This window comes from Crinia signifera, chromosome 5 (genome assembly GCF_055691185.1).
Source record: "Crinia signifera chromosome 5, ASM5569118v1, whole genome shotgun sequence".
Lineage (NCBI taxonomy): Eukaryota > Metazoa > Chordata > Amphibia > Anura > Myobatrachidae > Crinia > Crinia signifera.
Window position 1 is genome coordinate 270,413,616 of NC_139221.1, and position 25,029 is coordinate 270,438,644.

At 43.2% G+C, this 25,029-nt stretch overlaps 1 protein-coding gene across 2 annotated transcripts in view; it reads left to right on the top strand.

Annotated features, from left to right (window-relative positions):
• LMBR1 (limb development membrane protein 1) overlaps nt 1–25,029 on the top strand; it is a 150,487-nt gene that overhangs the window by 99,243 nt on the left and 26,215 nt on the right. For both annotated transcript variants that reach the window (XM_083189008.1, XM_083189009.1), the window contains one exon: nt 6,125–6,197. In XM_083189008.1, the coding sequence (XP_083045134.1) occupies nt 6,125–6,197 (73 nt within the window). The remainder of the gene's footprint in view (nt 1–6,124; nt 6,198–25,029) is intronic.

Sequence of the window (25,029 nt, forward strand, 5' to 3'; positions counted from 1 at the left end):
GGCAGGGCTAGGGGAGCACAGGGAAGGGAGGAAAGGGCTAGGGGGCACAGAGCACGGAAGGCAGGGTTAGGGGGGCACAGAGAAGAGAAGGCAGGGCTAGGGTGCCCAGGGCAGGGAAGGCAGGGCTAGGGGGGCACACGCACAGAGAAAGTAAGGAAGGGCTAGGGGAGCACAGGAAAGGGAGGAAAGAGCTAGGGGCACAGGGCAGGGAAGGCAGGGTTAGGGGCATACAGAGAAGAGAAGGCAGGGCTAGGGGGCACAGGGCAGGGAAGGCAGGGCTAGGGGGGGGCACAGAGAAGGGAAGGCAGGGCTATGGGCCACAGGGCAGGGACGGCAGGGCTAGGGGGGCACAGAGAAGGGAAAGCAGGGCTATGGGCCACAGGGCAGGGCTAGGGGGGCACAGAGAAGGGAAAGCAGGGCTATGGGCCACAGGGCAGGGCTAGGGGGGCACAGAGAAGGGAAAGCAGGGCTATGGGCCACAGGGCAGGGCTAGGGGGGCACAGAGAAGGGAAAGCAGGGCTATGGGCCACAGGGCAGGGCTAGGGGGGCACAGAGAAGAGAAGGCAGGCCGGGCTAGGGGGCACAGAGTATGGAAGGCAAGGCTAGGGGGCACAGGGTATGGAAGGCAAGGCTAGGGGGGCACAGGAACGCTGGAGTAAAGTAAGGCTGTAAGAAGGTATGGCATTGAAGTGCTAGTTCTTTAACAGCCACTTCAGCCAACTTACTTATTTCTCTTGTTGCCATGGGGGTTCCTCCTGCAGCAGAGATCTCATGAAGGAGCCTGCCCTGCAGGCACACACGGAGAGAGCTCCTCCCTGCTCCCAGTAATGCTTTGCAGGAGGCAGGTCTCACACAGAAAGCAGCACTTCACTACCTTATGGAGAGGCAGCAGAGTTCTCTCCTGCCACTACAATCTGCTGCTGTCTCTCCCCAGCGGTGTCTCACTCAGGGACAGGGAATAATTGCTAGCAACACACAGCTCCCTGATGCTGCTGTGCACTGCAGTGTGAGATGAACTTCCTTCTCACACTGCAGTGCACAGCAGCATCAGGGAGCTGTGTGTTGCTAACGATCTTCCTGCCCTCCGGGACATGACAGCCTGACAGCCCGACAGCAGCAGCACACACACCCCCCCCCCCCCCCCCAAATGATGCTGCAGTGGCGTGCATTGTGCACGCAGTGTAGGGCGCTCAAAAAAATAAGCTGCAGGTTTAGTGGGTGGGGGAAAGAAGTTCCAAACTGTACTTACTGATGGTCCCGGCTCCCTCTGCTATGCACAGTGACAGCTGCTCCTCTCCGCGCTGGCCACCTACTCCGTGCGCTTCCAAGCTCCTGGCTCTGCTGCTGCTACCGCTCAATGAAAGGCACCTGCCGCTGCCGCACCACCACGGCTACCCACACAGCCCCGCGCGGTACCAGCAGCATAATGAATGACGTCACAACGTCACGCACTAGGGCCCCGCCCCCGAAAGATCCCGCTCGCGCATGCGCAGTCCATTTTTTGGTGGAATGGGACAAAAACCGGGAGGAACGGAGGGATTTGCGGGAGAGCGGGAGGAGGATTGAAAAAACGGGAGACTCCCGCTAAATGCGGGAGGGTAGGCAAGTATGATTGAAGTACGGTCATAGCTTAATAAAATTATGATTTTATCTGCATTGTGCATAAGCTCCAGTTATAAGGCTTGAAATTCCTTTAATATGACCTGATACAGAGTTGTACATAAATCGGGTGAATATTGCTCTGAAGAATCATGTTTTGGAGTAATATGTATATTTGCCTGTATGCAGAGATGCAACTGCACATACACATGCGTCCTCATACAGCTAGCCTCAGTAGTGATCCCTCCAGGATCACAGGATGGCAGGGCATGCCTACTGTATATTCCGTGTGACAATTTGTTAGTGTGTTCCAGGAAAACACTGTAAACAGAGCATTTCCTAAGCAGATACAGCCGCAGTCGCACACAGAATATAGGCATTCAACATAACATTTTAATCTTATTCAATTACTGATGTGAGTAAGATACATTTTCGAATTAAAAAATGCATAAAAAGACTCCTGACAGTAGTAAACGCACTCACAACTAGGCACGTTTAGAAAGGCTGTTTAATGTGACTGCAGTATGGATGAGAGAGCACACGTGTACCACCGCTCCTCATTTGCTACAAAACCTTCTAATCCATACACACTTGCACCATACACACTTGTACATATGCTGCATGTCCAAATAGGTGTGTTAGCACTTACTGTTCACCCAGCTCTGCATGGCCGGCAGCAGGCCCTCATTGGTTTTTGTCTTAATGAGAATACCCCATTACAACACAGTTTTGACTTATCAGGAGAAAATGTACACTCCACAAAAAGTTGCATCAGCCTTATAATGTACACATTTATATGCAGGTCGTGGATGTGCACAACTCACGTGTGTATATAGAACTGTCACCTGCACAAGAACCAGTGTATTTGAGGTCTATTTACTGTCATCAATGCCTTTTTAAGTTGAGAGGTTGTGCTACAATTTTTGTTTCCGACTGGTGTGATCATTTCTACCAGCGTTTTAAAAGTGTTTTTGGAATCGGCTTTGTAAAATTGTGGTAACTTGGATCGCCCCCCCTTGCGGGCTCGCTGCGCTCGCCACGCAGCGGGCCCGGTGCCTCGCTACGCTCGGCACGCTAATTTATTCTCCCTCCAGGGGTGTCGTGGACACCCACGGAGGGAGAAATTGTCGGGATTTCGGTGGTCGGGATTCCGGCGTCGGGATTCTGAACGCGGGGATTTTAACTGCATCCCTCCAAAAATATACTGGTAGGTTAATATGCTCCTGACAATATATGACCCTAGTATGTATGTGGTTGCGTACATGGGCAGACTAGATGGGCCAAGTGGTTGTTATCTGCCGACAAATTCTATGTTGCTATGTTTCCAGTATCAAAGTGTATGAAGGCTGCTCATGTTTAATGCAGATACATCAATCACTGGAATCTGTGCAGCTCTAGAGTCTGCATTTGTTTCCACCCTGCTTGTAGCAGTGTTTAGGAACATTTGCTTTTCTCATCATAATTAGACGTTCTCAGTCATCTACGGTCTCTTTAAACTATGCCTGATTATTCCTTTTGAGTTAATTACTGTCAAACAAGCTAAAACGCTGAGAGTGACGGGCTCCATTAAATGACAAAAGGAAGATTTTTTTTAAGCTACCCTAAAAAGTTCTTCCTTGTCCTATTTCAACACTCCTAAGTCAAGTAGGAGCACAGGGTTGTTACAATTCACTCCTCACTCTGGGCTTCCCTTGTTTCCGTGGGACAGCGTGGAATTCCTCCGACATTCCTCCATACTCCTCTTGTATTCTCCCTGCATCCATCCCAAGCCGGGTGAACCTGTGACCTTAGTCCGCAACTGTCCTTTTATTCTTTCCATTCACTCCTTTCCTGAAATCTAACTGTTGCAGAAAGTTCCTCTTCTTTTTCTATATCTGCAGACAGATTTCCTGACCTGGTTTGCTGCTGTTGTGACATAAAGACTACTCTTTTTCACATACACAATTAAACCTTCTTTTTGTCCATTAAAATAAGTATTTGTTCAGAATCTTATCCCGTCTGCAACATTTGTATACTTGTTTTCCTAAAATCAAAAAGTTTTTAATGAGATGTCTTCAGTGTTTTAACCCCACCCTAGCAAACTGATATGTCATGCATTCTTTAACTATGTCCTACATAATTATTAGCAATGATGGCTTTTTTGTAATTCACCTATTCAACCGTTTTTTTTAGTTGGCACTGTATTTATAATTTAGTTATACCCCTTTTATACCAAAACGCCGGGTCGGACCCGGCATTTTGGACCCAGCTTCAAGCCGGGTGTGACCCGGCGTTTGGTCCATTTTACACCAGCGCTCCCCCACCCGGCACAGGCGGTTCCTGAGCCGCCGCTTGGAGATGACATCATCTCCAATCGCCGATTGCCGCCGCTGGGACCCGGAGCACTGCACTAAGGTAATCTGCTGGGCTGCCCTCAGCCCCCATGCACCCCCCCAGCTCTCGTCCGGGAGGTGAATGGATGCCGCACACAGGCATCCATTCACCTCCTCCACTGCTGCGGAGTATAGCAGACAGCAGCGCAAGCTGTCTGTGCCCCCCCCGTCCAACCTGCGGACGCTGCGGGTAGAAGTCCGGTGTAAAGGGACACGGCGTGAGCCATTTACACCGCCAATAACCTGGGTCTGACCCGCCGATGACCAGGGTTTTTGCGGTGGTGTAAAAGGGGTATTATTTTATGACGTGATTTATGACGTGTGTGTATTCTGATTATCTTGCGATGCGATTCGATGCGCGCACATCCCATCGCTCAGATCAAAAAGTATGTGCTGCACATACTTTTTGAAGTAGGTCCTAATCGCATCGCAGGCAAATAGTGCACTGTGTATGGGCACCTTGAGTCTCTGAATCTGTAAACACAATGCTACAATGTAGCAGTCGCAGGTTTTGTTGTGCTCTGTATACAGAGGCCCTTATTCTGGTTGACTCACAAGGATGCAAATTTGCACCTTTACAAGTCCACCAGAACTCACCCTACGAATGGCAGGCCGCCTTCCTCCCCATTCGCACGCCATGCATGTTCGCACGGCCTGCAAATTGGTGTTTTAAATAAACATCCATTCACAGGCCGGGGGGGAATTCATGCGACCATTGAAAAATGTGGTTCCTGCACGCATATATAAATGCGTGCACATTCGGGAGGAAGTGGGCAGGCAGCTGACATCTGGTGATGTCAGCTGCCCCCCTGGTGCCCACGTCACCCAGCGGTATCATGGATGTTCCCGTGGGCGAGTACCCTGGCCTGCCACCCCAAGACCCACCGCCCACAATGTTGCCCGCAGAAATGCGCATTGCAAAAACATCAGACCCATGTGAACGAATATCCAATACCCACAGCCGAACGCACCTGAATAAAGTCCAGAGTCCATCCCATGCAATATACAATAAGCATAGTCTCCTGGTGTGTACTAATGTCATCATGTTGTGATTAAGATGCATGTTTTGGTAAAAAAAGACACCCAATGCTACCAGAGCAACTGGTGGATCACTTGCGCCAGGCATCTCACACTGCTTAGCGGATTGAGGCTAGATGTAAGAGGACAGATCTATACTTGACTGAAATCTTATTTTAGAAAATATAGGTATAATTGATGTATTTTATATCATCATGTAATTTGATAATTATTACCTATGTTTTAGTTTAAGTTAAAGAATATGGAAGTGATGATGTCACATACAGAGGCAGATGCAAATTTTTGCCGTTTTTACATGTATAATTTTGTACAAGAAACACTAAGGCTGTTAGCTCCCTTTTATAGAGTTTTGCATATGATCATAATATGTTCATAAATTGCAGGGGACATCATACTTTTTTATTAGCATTAATCCATGATGAGCAACCCAAAATACTTGGGCTCTTCACCTTTCAAAATGGCTGCGCATTATAATTTAAAGACTTGAATTCAACCCCCAAAAAACGAGCTTGGCAAACCTGTAATACTCAAATCAGAATGGCCCACATGCCATTCAGAGAATCCACTTTTGGTTGACTCGCTCTTGCGTGAATTTGCAAGGGGGACCGCTTTTTTGCGTATGCGCAGCTTAATTTCTGCGCATACGCTGGGAGCTTGGGGTGGAGAGGGGCATGTGGTGCTGGCCAGGGGCATTAGCATATGCATACGCCCAGTGTCTTTGTTTATCTGTACGAGTGGTCTGGACCACCTGTACGTATGCGTGTGCCTTTCCTATCAATTGATGGTTGGCGACCATCAAAAGATTGGGGAGGTTCCCACTGGCATGCGAATGGTTGTTTATGTAAAACATCCATTTGCGTGCCGGACAAACGAACCCGGTGTGCGAATGGGGGCGGGCGTACCACCATTTGCTGGGCTGGTTATGGATGACTCGCCAGAATAAGACCCACCTATATATCCTTATTCTTATATTTACAGTTTCTTATATATATTACATATTCCATTGCACTTTACAGAGTATACCTCACTGCATCTACCTACAATGATTAATTGTACTTTATGACCTGAAATAGCTGAAATTTAACATTTGTTTTTATGACTTTCATCTATTTTAGATTCTTGAAGACCTTGATGAGCAGATATACATTATAAGTCTGCAAGAAGAGGCTTTACAAAGGAAGCTGAATGGTATTTATAAGACACATTTGTTTTATTTCAGAATTTTACTACGCTGTAGATTATTTGTATTTTCCGGGAAAGTTCTCTCTGTAGATACAGTATTGGGTTTGGGATGCGCTGCAGGTAGAACCTTGCTTACGGTAACACATATCGAGGCTATCACATTGGCTAGGCAGGCATTGGGCTTGTTTGCTATGTGTTGGAATTTTTGTAGCATTTTAGAGCTGCAAAGCCAATGACCTGGAACATATGTTCACCATCCCTTAATCTCTGTTGTTGCAGGGTAGGTTGCTAGTGTTTCTAGGTTTCTGTTTGACATATTTCAGATATTTTGCTCGCATTTTGGGCAGTTGAATGTTTTAAGTATAAGAATTGACAAGAGATGAGTGACACACAATAGACTTCCATTAATCTGTGGACCGTTTTAAATGGGAGTCTCGTCTGTGTATTCCATTTGTGTCTGTATCATTCCCAGCATGACAAAGCAGGCCCTGCTATGTTTATTTAGTTTCACATTTGAATATCATATAATTTAAACACAGATTTGGTAAATTCTCATTTCTGGTTTCAAATTGTGCAACTTTTGTATTTTATTTTAGTTGGTATTGTATTGCAGCACGAGATATTGTTGACCAAACATCAGGTGTTCTAATTTTTCTGCATATTTGCCTTTATTCAGGGAAAAAATTGTTAATAGTAGCTCAATGACCACTGCTATATATTTGGGATGGTTCCTCTCGCATCAAGATCCTAATCACTAATTTTGATCTGTAAAATCTCCAACAAGGTGGCTAACCACCTTGGTAGCCAATATATCTAAACCTTTTTTCCATTATAAAAAATACATAATGTAAGCAGATTAGTATTACATTATTTGATGTGGAACACCCTGGTGGTCCACAATCTGTATAAAGCAGCTGACACTTTGGACATTGCAATAAAGGTCTCAATATGTTAAGTTAAAAATCTACGCATGCCTGCATGTGCAAGTGCAGGTTCGGGACATCTTAAACTGTGGCCGCATTGCCGAAAATGCAACTGCATTGAAAGGGGTGGTGACGACGACAAATCGTTTTTGGAGTGTGGTCCTGACAACAAAAGCATGTCTAGACTGCTTGGGGGGCAGGCAGTGGCAGCATGCGTGACTCCACATGCAGCCACTGTGACCCAAAAAAATGTCCGACTTGACTTGGCTGCGCAGCTTGTGTGTGTGGGGGGGGGCAACCCTTGATGTGTGACCCTTAAATGCACATAATTTGCCATTTTTGTCAGGGGAAGGAAACCAGCGTATGGGGAGGCCGGGATGCAGTTACAATCCCGGCGGTCGGAATCCCGGCGTTCAGAATCCTGACGCCGGAATCCCGACCGCCGAAATGCCGACACTTTCTCCCTCCGTGGGTGTCCACGACACCCCTGGAGGGAGAATAAATTAGTGTGCCGAGCGTAGCGAAGCACAGGGCCCGCTGCATGGCGAGCGCAGCGAGCCCGTAAGGGGGGGGGGGGCAATCCACGTCCCCCCCCCTTGTCGGCATTTCGGCTGTCGGGGTTCCGGCATCGGGATTCTGAATGCCGGGATTCTGAATGCCGGGATCCCGACCGCCGGGATTCAATACTGAATCCGGGAGGCCTTGCCCTGTGTTGTCCGAGTGTATGGCGCATTTTTGCAAAATTACAACTGATGCTGAATTAGCCACTTATTTCTTATTTCAGAAGGATGCTTGTGTTTTGGAGCACTATGTACGAATGAAAATAAATATCAATTAACAGGCAACATATCAAAATATTGAAATACGTTGTTAGTATAGTAAACTGTTTTCGGAATTAAACACATATAATTCTGTATAAGTTCCCGGACCTATATGGTAATACTATTTATTAGGGATTTCTTCTCTAAGTCTGTTCACACTCTAAGGGGGTTTAATCGGTCCCCCGAGCACTGGGAACGGATTTTTAGCATTTGCGCATGTGCAGATGCTTGGTGTGAGCGGCACATCGGTTGCCGATCATCTATTGATTTCTCCCCCACACCCAGGGCGGTGAATGGATGATTATGGTAATCATCCATTTGCGGGGGTTTGTGGCTTGTGAGGGGCGGGCGGAGCCTGGGTGACTCGCAAGGCTGCGAAATTTGCAGTCTTGTGAGTTATCCAGATTAAGGTCCTAAAAGAAATCCTTGTCAAGTACAGTCTTTGTGAAACTATTGACATCAGTTAGCCCACAATAAATGACCGCAGCTATTTGTATTACCCCTATGACGCAGAATGCATAGCATGTGTCCATAATGCCTTGAGCCATCAAGCCCTTGTGTGATCATAAAATTATGCCCAATTTTGAATAGAGCTTTAAAAACTATAATAAAAAAGGGTTAACCTGGTGACATACAGTACTACACTTTTGTTGGGAAGCTGCTCAATCAGAGGTGTGTCATTCAGGTGCCAAAAGTGAGGGGTAATTCTGTCTGTCTAGGAAAAAAAACATTTTGTATCCCAATTGCACACTGAGTGAGAAAATAACTACATATTAATCAGATAATACAGAGATCTTGGTTGCATATATCTGCAGATATAGGGCTAAGCCCCCAGGCCGTACGTCAAGGCCTCTCTGTCACTGGGGGTCCCTAATACTGGGTATGGGTCTGGGGTGTGGGCCCCCAACATGCCGACACAGGCTGAGTACTCCAGGGCAGCACACAAATGAAAATTAGTAAGGGTTAATAAGAAGCACATAAGTGCTATGTAGGGAAGTGAAGGTGGGATTAAAATACAAAATCTATACAATGTGATAGGAAAAATAAGAGTTAATAAAGTGTTAGGGTGTGCTAACCTGGAGCAGACCAGCCCTACCAACACAGGGGGCACCACATTCCCAAACCCATCCCATAAGCAATAACATATGTCTGCAGATATATGCAACCAAGATCTCTGTATTATCTGATTAATATGTAGTTATTTTCTCACTCAGTGTGCAATTGGGATACAAAATGTTTTTTTTCCTAGACATACAGTACTATACAGATATTGTATAATCTATAAATATGACTAATGTCTATGAGTCTATGAAACACTTTTAAAATGAAACTTTCTCAAACAAACAAAGAAGGTAGCAGACCAGCTTGCAAAGCTTTTGCTTCGAGTGTGCTTACTAGTATAGATATAAGCTTTGATGTATATTAGTGATTTTAGTTACATTTGATGTTGAAAGAAATTGAAAAATAACTTTAGTAATTTGGGGCTATTGTACCATCTACTTTTAGCTTTAGATGCTACTTTCCTAAATGCCCACAGGAAATGGAAACAAGTGTGTGATGACAACTCCTGTTCTAGGCAACCTGTCCTTTCACCATCTAAAAACATTTATTATAGAAGGTTAAAGTCAAGGGAGCTAATGGTTTTTCATACGGAAGAGCTTTCATCACTGTGAAACAGGTGAATTGAAGTAGAAAGTGGACGAGCAAAACCGTTTGGTGAAGTTGTTCTCCACTTTCCAAAGTACTCTGTACGACAGCTGCATCAGAGCAATGGAAATGGATTTATACACATTAATCTCATATCGGCTGGTCTAGTTGCGCAGTCACAGTCTCTGCATTCTTCAGTTCAGATTCCGTTTTTGCTGAGCACAACAATATTGACTGAGTAATTGCATCAGCAGAGAGGCAGATTTAATAATGTTTTAGCTTTCATTAATTAGCTAGATGGTGTAAGCCATTATTTGTTATGTTCATTAGTCACAAATTACTCTTTTGGCATGAAACGTAACAAAGCATTTTTTTTTTTCGGGTTAGTTTTAGTTATTTCTAGGATGAACATTCAATTAGAAAATAATTATCTAATTTCATTGTATGTTAAATGATTGTTAAAACAAATATTAATTCTAAAAATAGGCTCTTTATATCTTTTTTTTCTTGATTAAATAAATAAAAATATAGATTAATTCACTATGAAAAGGTGCATATTACTTTAGCAGTAGTGTTCATTTTAGTACCCTGCATCTTTCAAAACCCATGCAGTTCCTCTTCCCTGCCTGGGAATTCACTCTCTGCTGTGGTGCTTCTAGCATGGTTTGGCCTGTATTTCAGCACTGATATGCAGACCAGACCTGTACTAGGACTACCACAGCAGAAAGCAACACCCCAGGCAAGGGAGAGGAACTGCAAGGATTTAGAAAGTTGCATGTTGCTAGAATGAACGCTACAGCAGGCTGTAAGGAGAACTAGGATAATACAACTTTTTTCCTTTGTTTTTTTTTTCTTTATACCATTTTAAACTGTTATAAATGGTTGACTGTTACTGAGATTTTTACATGAGGCATGTTGTAGTGAGCACACATTTTGTAACACCTTTTTGAGCTCTGTTATCACTGTGACATCCTCTTTCTCCACCGCTTCCTGGCAATCAGACAATAGGCGTGATTGTGGGCCTATTACAGACCTGTTATCAGGGCTGCAATTTTTGCACATGGACAAAACCATGCTGCACTGCAGGTGGGGCAGATGTAACATGTGCAGATTGAATAAGATTTGGGGAGTTAGTTTTTTTCTGTGCAGGGTAAATACTGGCTGTTTTATTCTAACACTGCAGTTTAGATTTCAGTTTGAACACACCCCACCCAAAATACAATGGGAGTTACACACGGGGAGATTCTGAAGCGTTGTGAGTGACGCTAGATCACTTAGACCGCGCAGCAAGATCGCTCAGCACACAGCGATGTGTCAGCACTGTGTGCTGAGCCATTTGTTAGTGCCAGTGATCTCTGATGAGAACACTGGCACTGACACCAGTAATTATATATCTATCCAGCATGCTTGATATTAATCGCAGGGCGATATCGACGCACGGGGCCGCGCATCGCTAACACTATGGCCCCTACACACGGAGCGATGTAGCGGTATTTTCTAAGCGATCTAGTGAGAATATGCCCTCAGATCCCGCTGTGTGTAGCCCCATAACTCTCTCTCTGCACGTGTTATATCTGCCCCACCTGCAGTGCACATGGTTTTGTCCATCTGCAAAAGATGCAGCCTTGCTAACAGGTCTGAATAAGTCCCTTTGGGTCTTGATTTGTGTGAACATTACTGTGAGCTTGCTAATAAGTTCAAAGGTGTCCTGGCCTCTTTGGTCTCTAGAACCACTATTACCCTGATGAGACCCATTATCTTCCCATCTCTTTCTTTCAACATATCTCCATCCTGGCTGTTGCCTGGCAGTCCTTATTGACTCCTTACTCCCTTTCACCATGTGCATTAAAAGCATTATTCATTTTTGTGAGGGGTCAAGCTCTTTCACCTCTCTGATGCCACCAAACCCCAGCAGGAGAGCCAGCTGGAACATCCTTCATATGCACTTGGATCTCAGCTTCCATCAAGGAGTAGATGTATGAACATCTGATGGTTTTAGTGGTGGCTCTTACGGTAACTATGTTATGCGCAACCGTTACCACTTCCCTGCATGACCTCGATCAGGGAAATGTGAGGAATGGCTGGGCTACCTACATAGGGCACCAATCAGGAATTGCTACTATAGTTATGAAAGGTCAGTGGCATTGAGGATTCGTTTTGCAGGCTCCATGGTTTAAGCTTGCTTTGGTTGTTGCCTCTGGCTGTAGGTCCTCATCTATCTCACACATACTGTATACAATTCATCAGTATTTCTCCATGATTTGTCCTGATAATGAACAAAGCCTGGCTTGCATTTTAATGTGCCTGATAATACATCTTTCCCCCATGTGTGCTTGGAGTGGTGGGACCAGCCAAGGGCACATTACACCTCAGCGTATATAAGAAACAAATTCATGCATGTGACACTGTGAAAGAGGAGCGGCAGACTTTTAGTACAGCGCAAGTTACCAGCGCATCTCATCGTGCTAAATATTATTTTTATACAGTGTGTAGAAGAAATGAGCTTCTCAGGATGATATAGCGGCAGTATTTGGGCTCTTAATCCAATTTCTTCACTACAAAGCTGTAAATTCTCAAAGCCTCTGCATTAGTACTTTGTTCTGTATTCACTGAAGGATTAGTGTCTGTCTACTGGGTGCTCAGTAAAGCTCCAAGTCCCTTTATCAGCAAATGTATTAATCAAAGGAACATGCTGATATTACTTTGGCACTTGTATGCTAATGTGAAAAGATGCCGAGTCTACAATAACTTTTGTGTGTACTTTTTTTTTAATAGAGTAAAAATGCATCTGTATTGGGTTTCCGTGAGATGCACACATCTCAGCATGAACCGGAAACACAGCATGTACAATTTTAGGTGCTATTTAGGAAGTACTGTATGGCCTTCAGAGTTAGAAAAGATTTAATTGACCCCATCTGCACACACATTCTTTGCTATGCTATGGACCCAGTTAACTGTACTTCAACTAAACATTACGGTTTCATCCAGTGTCGGACCTCCCAACCATCCCGATTTCAGGGGACAGTACCTTGTAATGGGAATGGTGGTCAGGAGGTTTTCCTCATGCATGTGCTCCGTTTTAACATCACAAAGAGGTACCATAAGCATGGTATATGAATAAACTAGACTTACTCATGCCGTAGGTAGAGTTACAGTTATCTGAATCACCCTCTAAAGGCTCCCACCCACTAGTGCGATATGGGCACTTTTTATGCAATTCCAACAAATTGTTGCAACAGATCACATGAAAAGTGTCACATCACCTTTTTGTTGCGATGCGAGGTGCGCTCCCGTGCGCAACGCAATCACAGATCTCAGTGGCTGCTACAAGGATCTGTCGGATCCTACAGCCATGACTGGCATTGCATCCAATACATTGTATGCAAATAGACCTCATATGATGTATTATAAGCAATCCAGCCACCTGAGAGCTGCTGGCTGAGTTGGCGGGGTATTTAGCACTAATGGATGGGGGCCTTAAGGGTGTTCATTTGCCCAACTGCCTTTTTGTTTTGTTTGGAGTATGTATGTTAAAAAGTAAATACTGCTGTGTTTATTGAAAATTAATTAACTCACAACTAGTGTTAATTGTGTAACTGCAAAGTTAAAGTATGTGGCTGTATATGTTTGTGAGGCTATGGAAGAGGGCGTCAAAGGTGTCCGCCATTTCTGTGACAGCCAGGAGAGCGCTGTGGCTTAAAGCTTGGGAAGCTGATAGCGAGTCCAAGAAGTCTTTGGAAGCACTGGCTTTTAAGGGAGAACTTCTTTTTGGCTCAGAACTTGAATCCCTTATCAAACAGACCACAGGGGGGAAGAGTACGTTTCTTCCCACTATGGCTACTAAGCAGGGAGCTCTTAGGTTTGGAGCCTTCCGTTCCTCCTTTTGTTCCTTCTTTCGTTCCTCCTTTCGGGGCGGTTTGTGCATCCAATAGAGGACAACCCAGTAGGGGAAGATTCCCTCTAGCAAAGGTAGGGCTCCCTGGTCCCGTTTTGGCGCCTTTGCAAAGAAGCAGTCTGCCAAACGTGTGGATAAGTCCTCCACATCACGGGATGGAGGCTCCCTGTTCTGGGAACAGAGTGTGGGGTCACCTCCTGCGGTTTCAGGATTCTTGGGTTCTCTCACCCAGGATACTTGGGTTCACGATGTTGTTTCCCAAGTTTACGGTATCAATCTCAGGGGAGTTCATCCAAAAGAGATTTCTTCCAACCCCCTTACCACGGGAAGCTCATTTGAGAAAAGCCCTTTTGGGGGGGGCGACATCTCTTCTCGCGAAAGGTGTTGTGATCCCGGGGCATTGGGAGGAAAGAAAGATGGGATTTTACTCCATTCTTTTCTTGGTCCACAAATCAGCCGGATCTTTCAAACCTATCCTAAACCTGAAGTCGTTGAACCTTCATTTGTGGGAGGATCACTTCAGGTTGGAATCTCTAAGGTCGGTTCTCTTAAGTACAGAACCGGGAGAATTCCTAGCATCCGTAGACATTCAAGATGCTTATCTGCATGTGCCTATTTGCGCAGAACATCAGTCTATGCTGCATTTCACAATAGGCGATCTCCATATACAGTTTAAGGCCCTGCCTTTCGGACTGGCTATAGCACCAAGAGTGTTCACAAAGGTGATGGCTGTCATGGCAACGACTCTCAGATTAAAGGGAATTGTAATTATCCCGTACTTGGGCGATCCCTTGTTCAAGGCAGAGTCAGAGGAGAAGTTGCAATAACGTCTGTCGGTTGCAACTCAGTTCTTACAAGACCATGGGTGGATATTAAATATCCCGAAGTCTCATCTGATTCCCACCCAGAGACTACAGTTTTTGGGAGTGGTTCTGGATACACACCTACATCATGTTTTCCTCCCGAAACCAAAGACCAGAGACATTTGTCTGTTGGTGCTTGCCATTCTCCAGTCTCCCAGTCCTTGGATATGGCAGGGTTTGAAGTTGCTGGGCAAGATAGTGGCAACCTTCAAGACGTACAGTATGCAAGGTTTCATTTGAGGCCCTTCCAATGGAACGTCCTCTCCAGTTGGTCAGGGAATCCGAAATCCATGAAACAGGAAACCCTTCTTCTGTCTCAAGGGACAAGGGACTCGTTGAGCTGGTGGATGGATCTGGAATCCCTTCAATTGGGCCGTTCCCTTCGATCGTGGGATTGGTTGGTGGTCACAACCAATGCCAGTCTCAGGGGCTGGGGAACAGTGACCCTGAATCTAAGGTTACAGGGTCTGTGGTCCAGCTCTGAAGGGGTCTCCCATTCATATTCATTTGGATAATGCCATGACTGTAGCATATCTCAACCATCAGGGGGACACTCGCAGTAGGATGGCGATGCAAGAAGTCTCTCGGATATTTCAGTGGGCGGAATAAAATATTCCTACTTTATCGGCTGTATTCATTCCGGGAATTCGAATGTGGATGCAGACTTCCTCAGCAGGGCAGAACTGCTGGAAGGGGAATGGGCGTTACATCTGGAAGTGTTCCAGGACATTGTATCCCTTTGGTGGCTTCCAGAGGTGGATTTCATGGCATCCAGACACAATTGTCAGGTACCCAAGTTTTGTTTGAGAACCAGGGATCCGACAGCATGGGCAGTGGATGCCATAATGGTTCCTCTTCGACCAGACCTACTCAAGCAAGGACTTTTTTTCACCAGGGCCTAGCTCATCTCAATTTGACAGCCTGGCTTTTGAAACCACCTTGTTAAAGAAGAAAGGTTTCTCGGATGCAGTTATCCGAACTAGGATAAGTGCGCGGAAGCCTGTATAGGCGGCCAATTGTTATAGAGTCTGGAAGACTTATTTCAGGTGGTGTGAAAGACAGTGAGTTCACACTTCTAGATTTAAGGAAACTAGACTTCTGGAGTTCCTCCAGGATGGTTTTCAGCTGGTTTTAGCTTACAGTGTTTGAAAGTACAGCTGTCTGCTTTGTCCATTTTCTTTCAAAGGAGAGTGGCTCTGTTGCCGGAGGTTCAGGCTTCCCTCCAAGGTGTTACTCATCTTAAACCTCCGTTTAGACAGCCGGTGGCACCTTGGGATCTGTCGATTGCTGCTGTTGGTTCTGCAGAAACCACCGTTTGAAGCGTTAAGGTCGGCTGACCTTAAGTTCTTGTCCTGAAACTGACGTTTCTATTTGCAAACGCTTCTTGCAAGTCTCCTTTTCTGGTGTTTCATGAGGATAGGGCTGTTCTGCGAAGAGTGCCTAAATTTCTGCCAAAAGTAGTGCCAAACTTTCATTTGAACCAGGAGATTGTGCTCCCAGTGTTTTGTTCTCCAGAGAAGTCAAGAAATAGGGACAAGCTGATAAAATTGGATGTGGTACGCGCGTTGTGCGTTTATGTGAGTGAAGGATTTTCGCAAGTCAGATTTGTTATTGGTACTGTATGACATACATAAGAGAGGGTGGCCTGCTTCTAAGCAGCCCTTTGCTAGGTGGTTACTGTCGGTCATTGCCTTTGGCTACACTAAAGTTAACAAACCAGTTCCCTCCAGGATTAATGCCCATAACACAAGGTCAGTTGCTTCCTCTTGGGCTGTGCGTAACGGGGCTACAGCGGAGCAGTTATGCAGGGCTGCCACCTGTTCCTCTGTTCACTCTTTTACCAAATTCTACAGATTTCATGAGTTTGTGTTGGAGGACGCTTCCTTTAGGTGAGCAATGATGAGAATTGCGGACCTAAGCGTACCCTCTCAAAGGACCGGCTCTTGAACGTCCCATGGTTGAGCTGTGTCACCAGGATGGACAAAAGAGAAAAGGGGATTTTTGTAAGAACTTACCATTCGAATCCGAGTCCATCCTGGTGACACAGCGATCGCTCAGTAAGTTATGCTGTTTCATGTAAATTTAGCATGTTATATGGTTATTATTTGATTGTGCATATTAATATGTTCAGGCGTTGTACTGAGTAATGTATCCTAGTGTGCTTGAGGAATACTGGGATGCAGAAGGGAGGAGCCTGCCTCTCAAAGACTTAGCATAGGTGCCTAGCTCCTGTGGACCCTCCTACATCCCAAGGTTGAGCTGTGTCACCAGGATGGACTCAGAGAAAGGTATTTGAACAGTAAGTTCTTACAAAAATCCCCTTATTATTTTCTTACTATTAACAAGAAGCTTAGCGAACCATAGATAGACCAGCATTCCCCTGGTCTAAACTTATGTCATGCCTTGATTTACTCCCTTGTAATTTTAGACCTGCTAAACAATTACAGTATTTATTGGCCCAGAAATTTTTGCCTGACTGGTAAAACTATTTTGAAGTTGAAAATGGGAAATATAATATACAAACATAAACAAATGCATATATTCCAAGTTATCTCTCCGACCCCCCTCTCTCTCTCGCTTTCATATACACCCACTGCTCCTCTTTCATTGGGTACCAACATAATGCAGAAAAGTGGGCAATGAATAGTGTAGTATTTTACCCTTTACTCTGCACTATTCTGGGGCCAATTATTTTCTCTGTATATTTTAGTAGATGTTAGAAATGGTGCACCAAATTAAGGAATATCCCATTATGCAGAAAACCTTTCACTAAAACATGCCTTGATCGGCTGCCAACACCACTGATGGCATAAATGACCCTGTGAAGGACAAAGTCAAAGTACACGTATAACTCTCAAGCATAGGAGTATAATGTTACAATTAACTCACTTCTGAAATGATTATAATACAATTCTGTAAAACATCAGGAATGTCGGTGCTTATCTTATGCACAAACAAATCCTTGACACTTTGCCTTTTGATTAACCTCGGTGAATTCCTTAATATCTAATTACACTCAAATTATACATAGGAAGTTTCAGCACAGTTGTGTAGCAAAATGTGTAATTATGTGCATATTGCTCGGCACCCAAAGGTTGGCTTTCAGTTTGCTGACACAATTGAGCATTTTGATTTGTCAATACAACTCCCCCCAAAAATCAGGATCAGAGAAGGTAACTTTCCAGGATCTTAAATTTCACATATAGCATCAGGTTTTCAATGAGAAGAATGAAGCAAGGATGTTTTTTTATTCTTTATATTAAATAAAAAAAAATTGCCTCTAGCTATTAGTTTTCCAAAATCCACAGAGACGGGTGGGGCAGGATCAAAAATCCGTATTTGATCAAAGTTATTGGGTTAGACGGTATCTTTGCAAAGTTAACAAAGATGAAAGGTGCTGTTTTTATTGCATGCTAGTAACAGTGTAATTTCAAACTAATTGCTGTAGAGATGCCAATCACCTGAAGGGAATGCAAATAGATACTCTTATGGTTTCCTTTGAGGTACTAAAACCCGATGTTGGGGCTGGAAGAAAAATGGAATAATACAGTTAAATTGACCTTAAATGAGCTGCTTTGTGGTTTGCATGGAGAATCACTCACTTTTTAGAACCAGTCCATGCAAGTCATGTCTACCAATTTGATCTGTTGGCTAGACTATTATGACACTGAATTGTAGGCATGTCTTTGAGATATGCTGGTGCATATACTTATGCCAGTCTGGATATAATTGACATTTTACTTAAGATAATGAACAGGAAATATAAATTCAGTGCCCAAGATAATAGTTTAATATGGTATGTGTACTTTTTTTTTCTTGAGGTGTATCTAAAAATGGACAAACATTATGCAATTATTGCCCTGATTTGCAGATTGTTGGATAATTAGTGTTTTGTTGAGGATGGACAGCAATGATTGGACAGTTGGGCATGAAAAATCTTCAAACATGCTGGACTGATCTAATAATTTGTCTGTCATATATGACATTGTATGCACTGCCTCAGCCAGCAGTTCTGTTCCTTTACAGTAGACAAAATGGGGAAATGTTTCCATATTGTGGCGATACACTGTGAACTATCTCCCACTGTATGGCCATGATATCTGCTAGTTCCATATGGTCGGGAAAAAAATCTTTTTGGTCTGACATTTTAGCTGACTAATGTTACAAGCCACCGCTGCGGGTTTTCTTCTCGCTTGGTCCTTTTTGTTGCTAGGGTACTCACTAGATGATATTTTTTATTATTTGCCCGATTCTTACTGACCAGAACCACAATGCATCAAGTGTGTACGCACTATATGCTCGCTCCCGAAGTTAACAGCAGTGTCTTCCGGTCGTCCCTGCTGCTGGGCCAATTGAAGACATTGTTAATGTTGGCCATTCTGCTGAATGCAGCATGGCTGGCCATCACCGTAGTTTTGTTGCTCCCTGCATCAGCAAGTGTGTATACTGATTCTGTGTCCTCGTTATTCTACATCGTCGTTCGATTATGTGCTGGTTACACATCATCTAATGTGTACCCAGCTTAAGTACTGGTGTGTACATAAAAAAACTAAGGGAACAACAGGCTGCTGTTTTAGGAGGAAGACCCTTTAGTTGGCTCTAGGGATCTTACACAATTTGTTGGAGTTCCATAACAACAATATGCCCAGCTTAAGATACATGCAATATGTAAGGAACATTGGAGGAGTAAAGAAGCTGCCCATGGCAACCAATCCGCTTTGCATGGGCAACTTCTCCACTGGCTCACGTGAAACTCTTTTCATTGCTTCGTACGTACTACCCCATTCTTCATTGACTTGGAAAGTTCTTTTAGAACCATCTTAATTTCAATAACACAGTATTTTTAAAATGTTAAAGTTTATTGTCACACTGAATTTATAATTTATTGTTACGGAAGTATACAGTACATAGGAAGGGCTGCACGATATTTTAGATTTTTAGAACACAGGAGCAATATTATCAAACCTCTCCAACCACAAAGCGTATTCATATCCATCATAAAAGAATACACAAGATTTATTAGGTAAAGGTATTTAACACATTAATTGAGATATTATATATATATATATATATATATATATATATATATATATATATATATATATCTATCTTTGTGGTCGGCGCGGCACTCAGCTTTTTCAGGAAAGAAATAGACAATACAGTGTCTGTATGTTGATATACAGACACTGTATTGTCTATTTCTTTCCTGAAAAAGCTGAGTGCCGCGCCGACCACAAAGATATACCTGCTTTCCTTAAGCTGCGAGGGCACCAGTGATTGATACAACCTGATGATGGGAGTGCCCGTCCACCCGCCAGCCTATATATAAATATATATATATATATATATATATATATATATATACATACAACTTTGCAATAAAGCAGCCTTGTGGCTTTATAATTTTGTCTCTATCGTCGGGAGCGTAATGAAAAAATGAATTTGAATGAAATTTGAAAAGTGATCTTGATGGAATATGAAGGCCTGAAATATGAATAACTCCTCAGATCTCATGTTTTGGTTAATATTTTATATATACACAAAGGTCTTTGGGAGTGTATATTTATATAGATACTGCATAGGCAAATTATGTGGATTGATGTATACTGTATATATTTCTTTTGATGTATTATAGCAAGAAAACAAGACATTTATTATAAATAAACCAAATAAATTAATTCTTTTTTTTTATCATTAAATATAATCAATGGAATATATCTCTGTGTCTTAAGAGTATTCAGAGTTCAGGTTTTGTGTTAACCAGATGTAATTAATAAAGTTAAAAGGATGATGGTGCATCTAAATAGGGCATATCAAATTCAGTGTAGACATACCACTAAGGAACTCACTACCGTGTGTAAAGGGCGTTCGTTTATGTTATTTTCTACAATTGGTGGTTTTATTGTTGGGTATTGTTTAGTCTTGGTCACTATTAATATCGGTGGTAGGACTGATCGTCCGTGATCATCACTTCGCCTGTTATCGGACACTTTTTGATTAAATAGCAAGAAAGGAGTAGCTATGTTCTTGTTCGGGACTACAAACTGGTGGATCTCATGCTACCAGTAAAGATAAACTTAAGAATTACCCAATTCACTATATGGAGTATTGAAGGAACTACATATGATAATAAAGTCAACTTTTAAATACTGATGAGAATGAGGGATATCAACATTCAGGCTGGATGCTTCTTAGTCCAAGTTACCACCAGTAACCTTGAGGCACAACGTCTATTAAATCGCCTCATCTCCATCAAGACCTGCTGCAAGGACAGGCAAGAATTTGGTACTGCCATCATGTCCGTATCACATGCACCCAACATCTTTTAAATTTAGAGAGAGAAAGTATGCTTGAAAGTATTATTATTACTTATGGGGCATGACACACCCTTAATGCACCATATATTAGCTATACCTGTGCTAAGTGGTGGGCATGAGCAGAAATAATGGGTGCTAGCGACACACCTTTTTTTTTTTTGTACAATCTTTTTTTTTAACAAAATCAGAATAACATACATATGACCAAAAGTGGCCCATATAAGGCATAGTGAAGATTATTAATAAGGCAAGTACAAAGAGCAAGCATTTGGACCATGACTTACACATAACTGGGGATAATCTTGCCATAACATAACAAAACATTGGTGATTAAATTTGAATAGCAGCATTATAAATCGTAGTAAAAAAGGAATTGAAGGAAACCGGAAAAGGAAAGTGAGGTAGGAAAAGTCTCCTACCTCAGGAGGTACCATTGGAGGAGGGGGCGGAACCTGTAAAACATAGTCCGAAGTTTCCTCAAAACTCAACCAACTTTGCTGTAAAATCAGTTGAAAGTTATTTCAAGGAAGAAGTATTAAACCCCATGATGTTAAAACTAACACTTTTTATAGGATGAAATGGATTAGGTTGAGCAACCAAAAATCATGTGTGATCCACCCAGTTATCTGACAGACTGTGAATTGTGAAGAGGAGAGCCAATGTCTGACCACATCAGCAGCATGTGTCAAGTAAATTTGGAAACATCTGATGAACGTGTAAAGGGTAACCACCACCTATCTAGAACCTTATACTGCCTCTAATGCTGTGTACACACGGTACAATCCAGCATGAGATTTTGACTAAATAGTCAAAATTACATGCAGATCGTATGCAGATTGTATGCAGATCACACAGGTTTTTTACCTTGCGATCCCGATGCGCGCTCCCGTGGCAGCACAAATCGAAACCCAGATAGACAGGGCAGCAATGACTATATAGTGCAGATTGTATGAATTGTATGTAAAAATTACAGAGATAGCAAATATTGTATAGCACTCGAATCTTAAATCGAATAGCAAGGTAATCTCACCGTGTGTGCACACCATAAGACTTGAAGTGAATAAGAGCTATAAAAAATATAACTAAAAATGTGAGACAATGTTTCTCTGTCAACTCCATCCCCAATTCACCCTTTCAAGCATATAGGAAGGTAGTGCTATTAAGACACAAATTGTATAGTAAAGAAATAAGGTGTAAATAAATATAGGAAGGCAGGGAGGTAGTTGAGCTACTAAGACACAAAGGTACTCTTTACCTATCACGGCGCCCACGATCTCCATCGCGGGCATCGTGGGTAAAGAAATCGCGGGGATCGCGGGCATCGCGGCCAGTACATTAACGGCCGCGATCCCCGCGATTTCCCATAGGGTTCAATGTTAAATTTAGTGCTGCCCGAGATTTTACATTCAATGCTTCAATGGCCGCGATTTGGCCATAGGAATCAATGTTAAATGGGCCACAGAGCCTAAATAGGCACAATTAACACTTAAATGTCCCCCAAAATTAGTAACGCCACCCCACGATCCACGCCAACCCGAAGCGTGGCGAGCGCAGCGAGCCCACGAGGGGCGGCGGTACGCGTCCTCCGACCTTTTCATACCCCCACTATCCACGTCGGCGTGGAGTTGAGAATAGAATTGTGTGGCGAGCCACCGAGCCCGAAGCGTGGCGAGCAGACGCGGATACCTTCACAGGTAAACGTGGCCCTACGCGGGCTTCACAGGTATCCGCGTCCCCTCGCGGGGCTCGCTGCGCTCGCCACTATTCTATTCTCAACTCCACGCCGACGTGGATAGTGGGGGTATGAAAAGGTCGGAGGACGCGTACCGCCGCCCCTCGCGGGCTCGCTGCGCTCGCCACGCTTCGGGTTGGCGTGGATCGTGGGGTGGCGTTACAAATTTGGGGGTACATTTAAGTGTTAATTGTGCCTATTTGGGCTCTGTGGCCCATTTAACATTGATTCCTATGGCCAAATCGCGGCCATTGAAGCATTGAATGTAAAATTGCGGGCAGCACTAAATTTAACATTGAACCCTATGGGAAATCGCGGGCATCGCGTCGCGGCCGTTAATGTACTGGCCGCGATGCCCGCGATCCCCGCGATGGGCGCCCAACTAAGTAAAGAGTACCGACACAAACTCTGGAAATTATTTGAAGATAAAAAGATTTACACTTAGTTTGGTCCACCGGGGACTACCAGCAATAAGAAAGGTAATATAATGCCTAATCTAGAAAGAAACCCAGAATGATCAGGGTGGATATGATCCTTTAGAATGTAAGCTCTCACGAGCAGAGTCCTCAGCCCTCGTGTGCTTTTCTAAGAATATATCTCTGCCACTTCTATAATTGCATCAGTGTCTTCTGCTGCAACTGTCTTTTTTTACCATGTACTTGTCCTAGTTTGCATTTGTAATGTAAACCACAAATTTCTTGTTTTTTTTTTGCTCATCTATGTATTGTCAGGAGCAGCGGAACCCTTGTGGCACCATATAAGTAAACGATAATAAAAATAATAGGCCTGCTATAGATCTTAAAAGGACCATAAACCACTAGCAGTAACTAAAGGAAATAAATAGGAAACTCCTGTTGAGGATGAGTTGGATAGGCTGGAGGCCAAAAGGACAGGAGGAAAATCAGGATTGCTCAACAGGGATGTAGGCAATGAGTCACCAGGTCTAAACAAAGGGAGGTTCCTAATTTTTTCCCAACACTGAAGTGTAGGTCCTAATGTATGGTGTGCCACAAGAGGACCCTTAGCAATCCAAGGGAAGATGTGATGGAGCAGTAGCTTCATGAATCACTAAAAGTGGTCATTGTTTAGATGCAGGAACCTGGACATCTCAACAGTCCTGGCCACCTCTAGCACGTTGTTGGATAAAAACAGCGGGCAAGACTGAAAGATGAACAAAAAAGAATGGGACTATTGCACACTAAAGAAAACCAAATATATTTGATTGATTCACATAAAATCTATTGTTTAATCGTTATTTCTACAGGGAAATATGGGTTCAAATGAGAGAAAGAAGTGAATTAAAATTGGGTGGTGCATTTATATCCTGTCTGTATTTTATTACAATTTCATACACAGTCGCATAATCCGATAGTCAATCTGGAAGGTAATCCTACATATTCTTATTTTATTACGTAGAAATTTAATGAGCTGCTAATTGAGCAGTTTAGTAGATGTGCAAATTATCACTCAGCTTCTCTGTATAATAGGGTAAATTGTAGCTGAGCCTCTTGGTATTGGTATAATAGGGTTATTTGTTGCTTGTGATCAGTTAGTTATCACCACAATTAACAGAAGACATAGGAAACTAACCATATATGTTTTCATTCATCATACAATATCTTCTTATTGAACCATAATTCGTAGTAATAATTTATAATAATGTACACTGCGGGGTTGATCCTGCTATTATCTGTCCAGTATAATAGTTGTTTTTGCAAATAATTAAATTTACAACTGTATTTTGATAAATAACTTTATGGTAATTTGGTTACCTCCTGGCATTTATATTATTGTGTATATAAGTTTGACCACAGTGTCTGACACATATAGACAATAGTAATAACTATTGATACATCCAAAATAAGTCCTGCTGGAATAATACTCTGATAGGTCAAGACTGGCCTGACCCATACATTAAATATCCCACTAGACCCTGTAATTCTCTGAAAAAGGAGGTAGAGCTTGCAATAGATAGAGGACCTTAAGTAAGACATTTACTATATCTTAATGGTATTAATCCTACCCAACCAGGACGTTTTAATAATGACCAAATCTTTTTAAGGAGGAGAAAAAAATAGTTGACACAACTTCACATTAGTGGTAAATAAGAGACCCCAGCTATACTGTATAAGGTGAGATGGAGTCCATAGAAATGTCACAGGAAAGGCACATGATTCTATTCAAGGGCATTGCAGGGGTGATCATGACGACAATAGAAGCCATAGAAACCAGTCAGGGGGGGGGGGGGGGGATATAAGAGTGGAATGTGCAGTACAGATCCTTGAGTGTCTGTAAAGTAAGTTGGTGGCCATCCTCAGAAGCTTGTACACATTGAGTGCAATAATTAACAAGGCAAAACCTGGTTGGCTTTAATGTGGTAAAACTGCGTAAGTAGTCTCCAAAAAATAAAAACATAAAACCAATACATTTTTGCAAAAGAACACATCAAAAGGTAAATTTGTTTGCTGTTAGAACAGATAGATTACAACTGTTGACGTAATCTCCAAAATCGGACTGTGGCGTAATCCAACTGGGGTAGGGCAGCGCCCCTGGAAATAGGGAAACCAAATGTGATTGATAAATGGGGAAGCCCCAACAAAAAAGTATATTCTTCCGTTTGAGAGCATCGGCGATAGATTT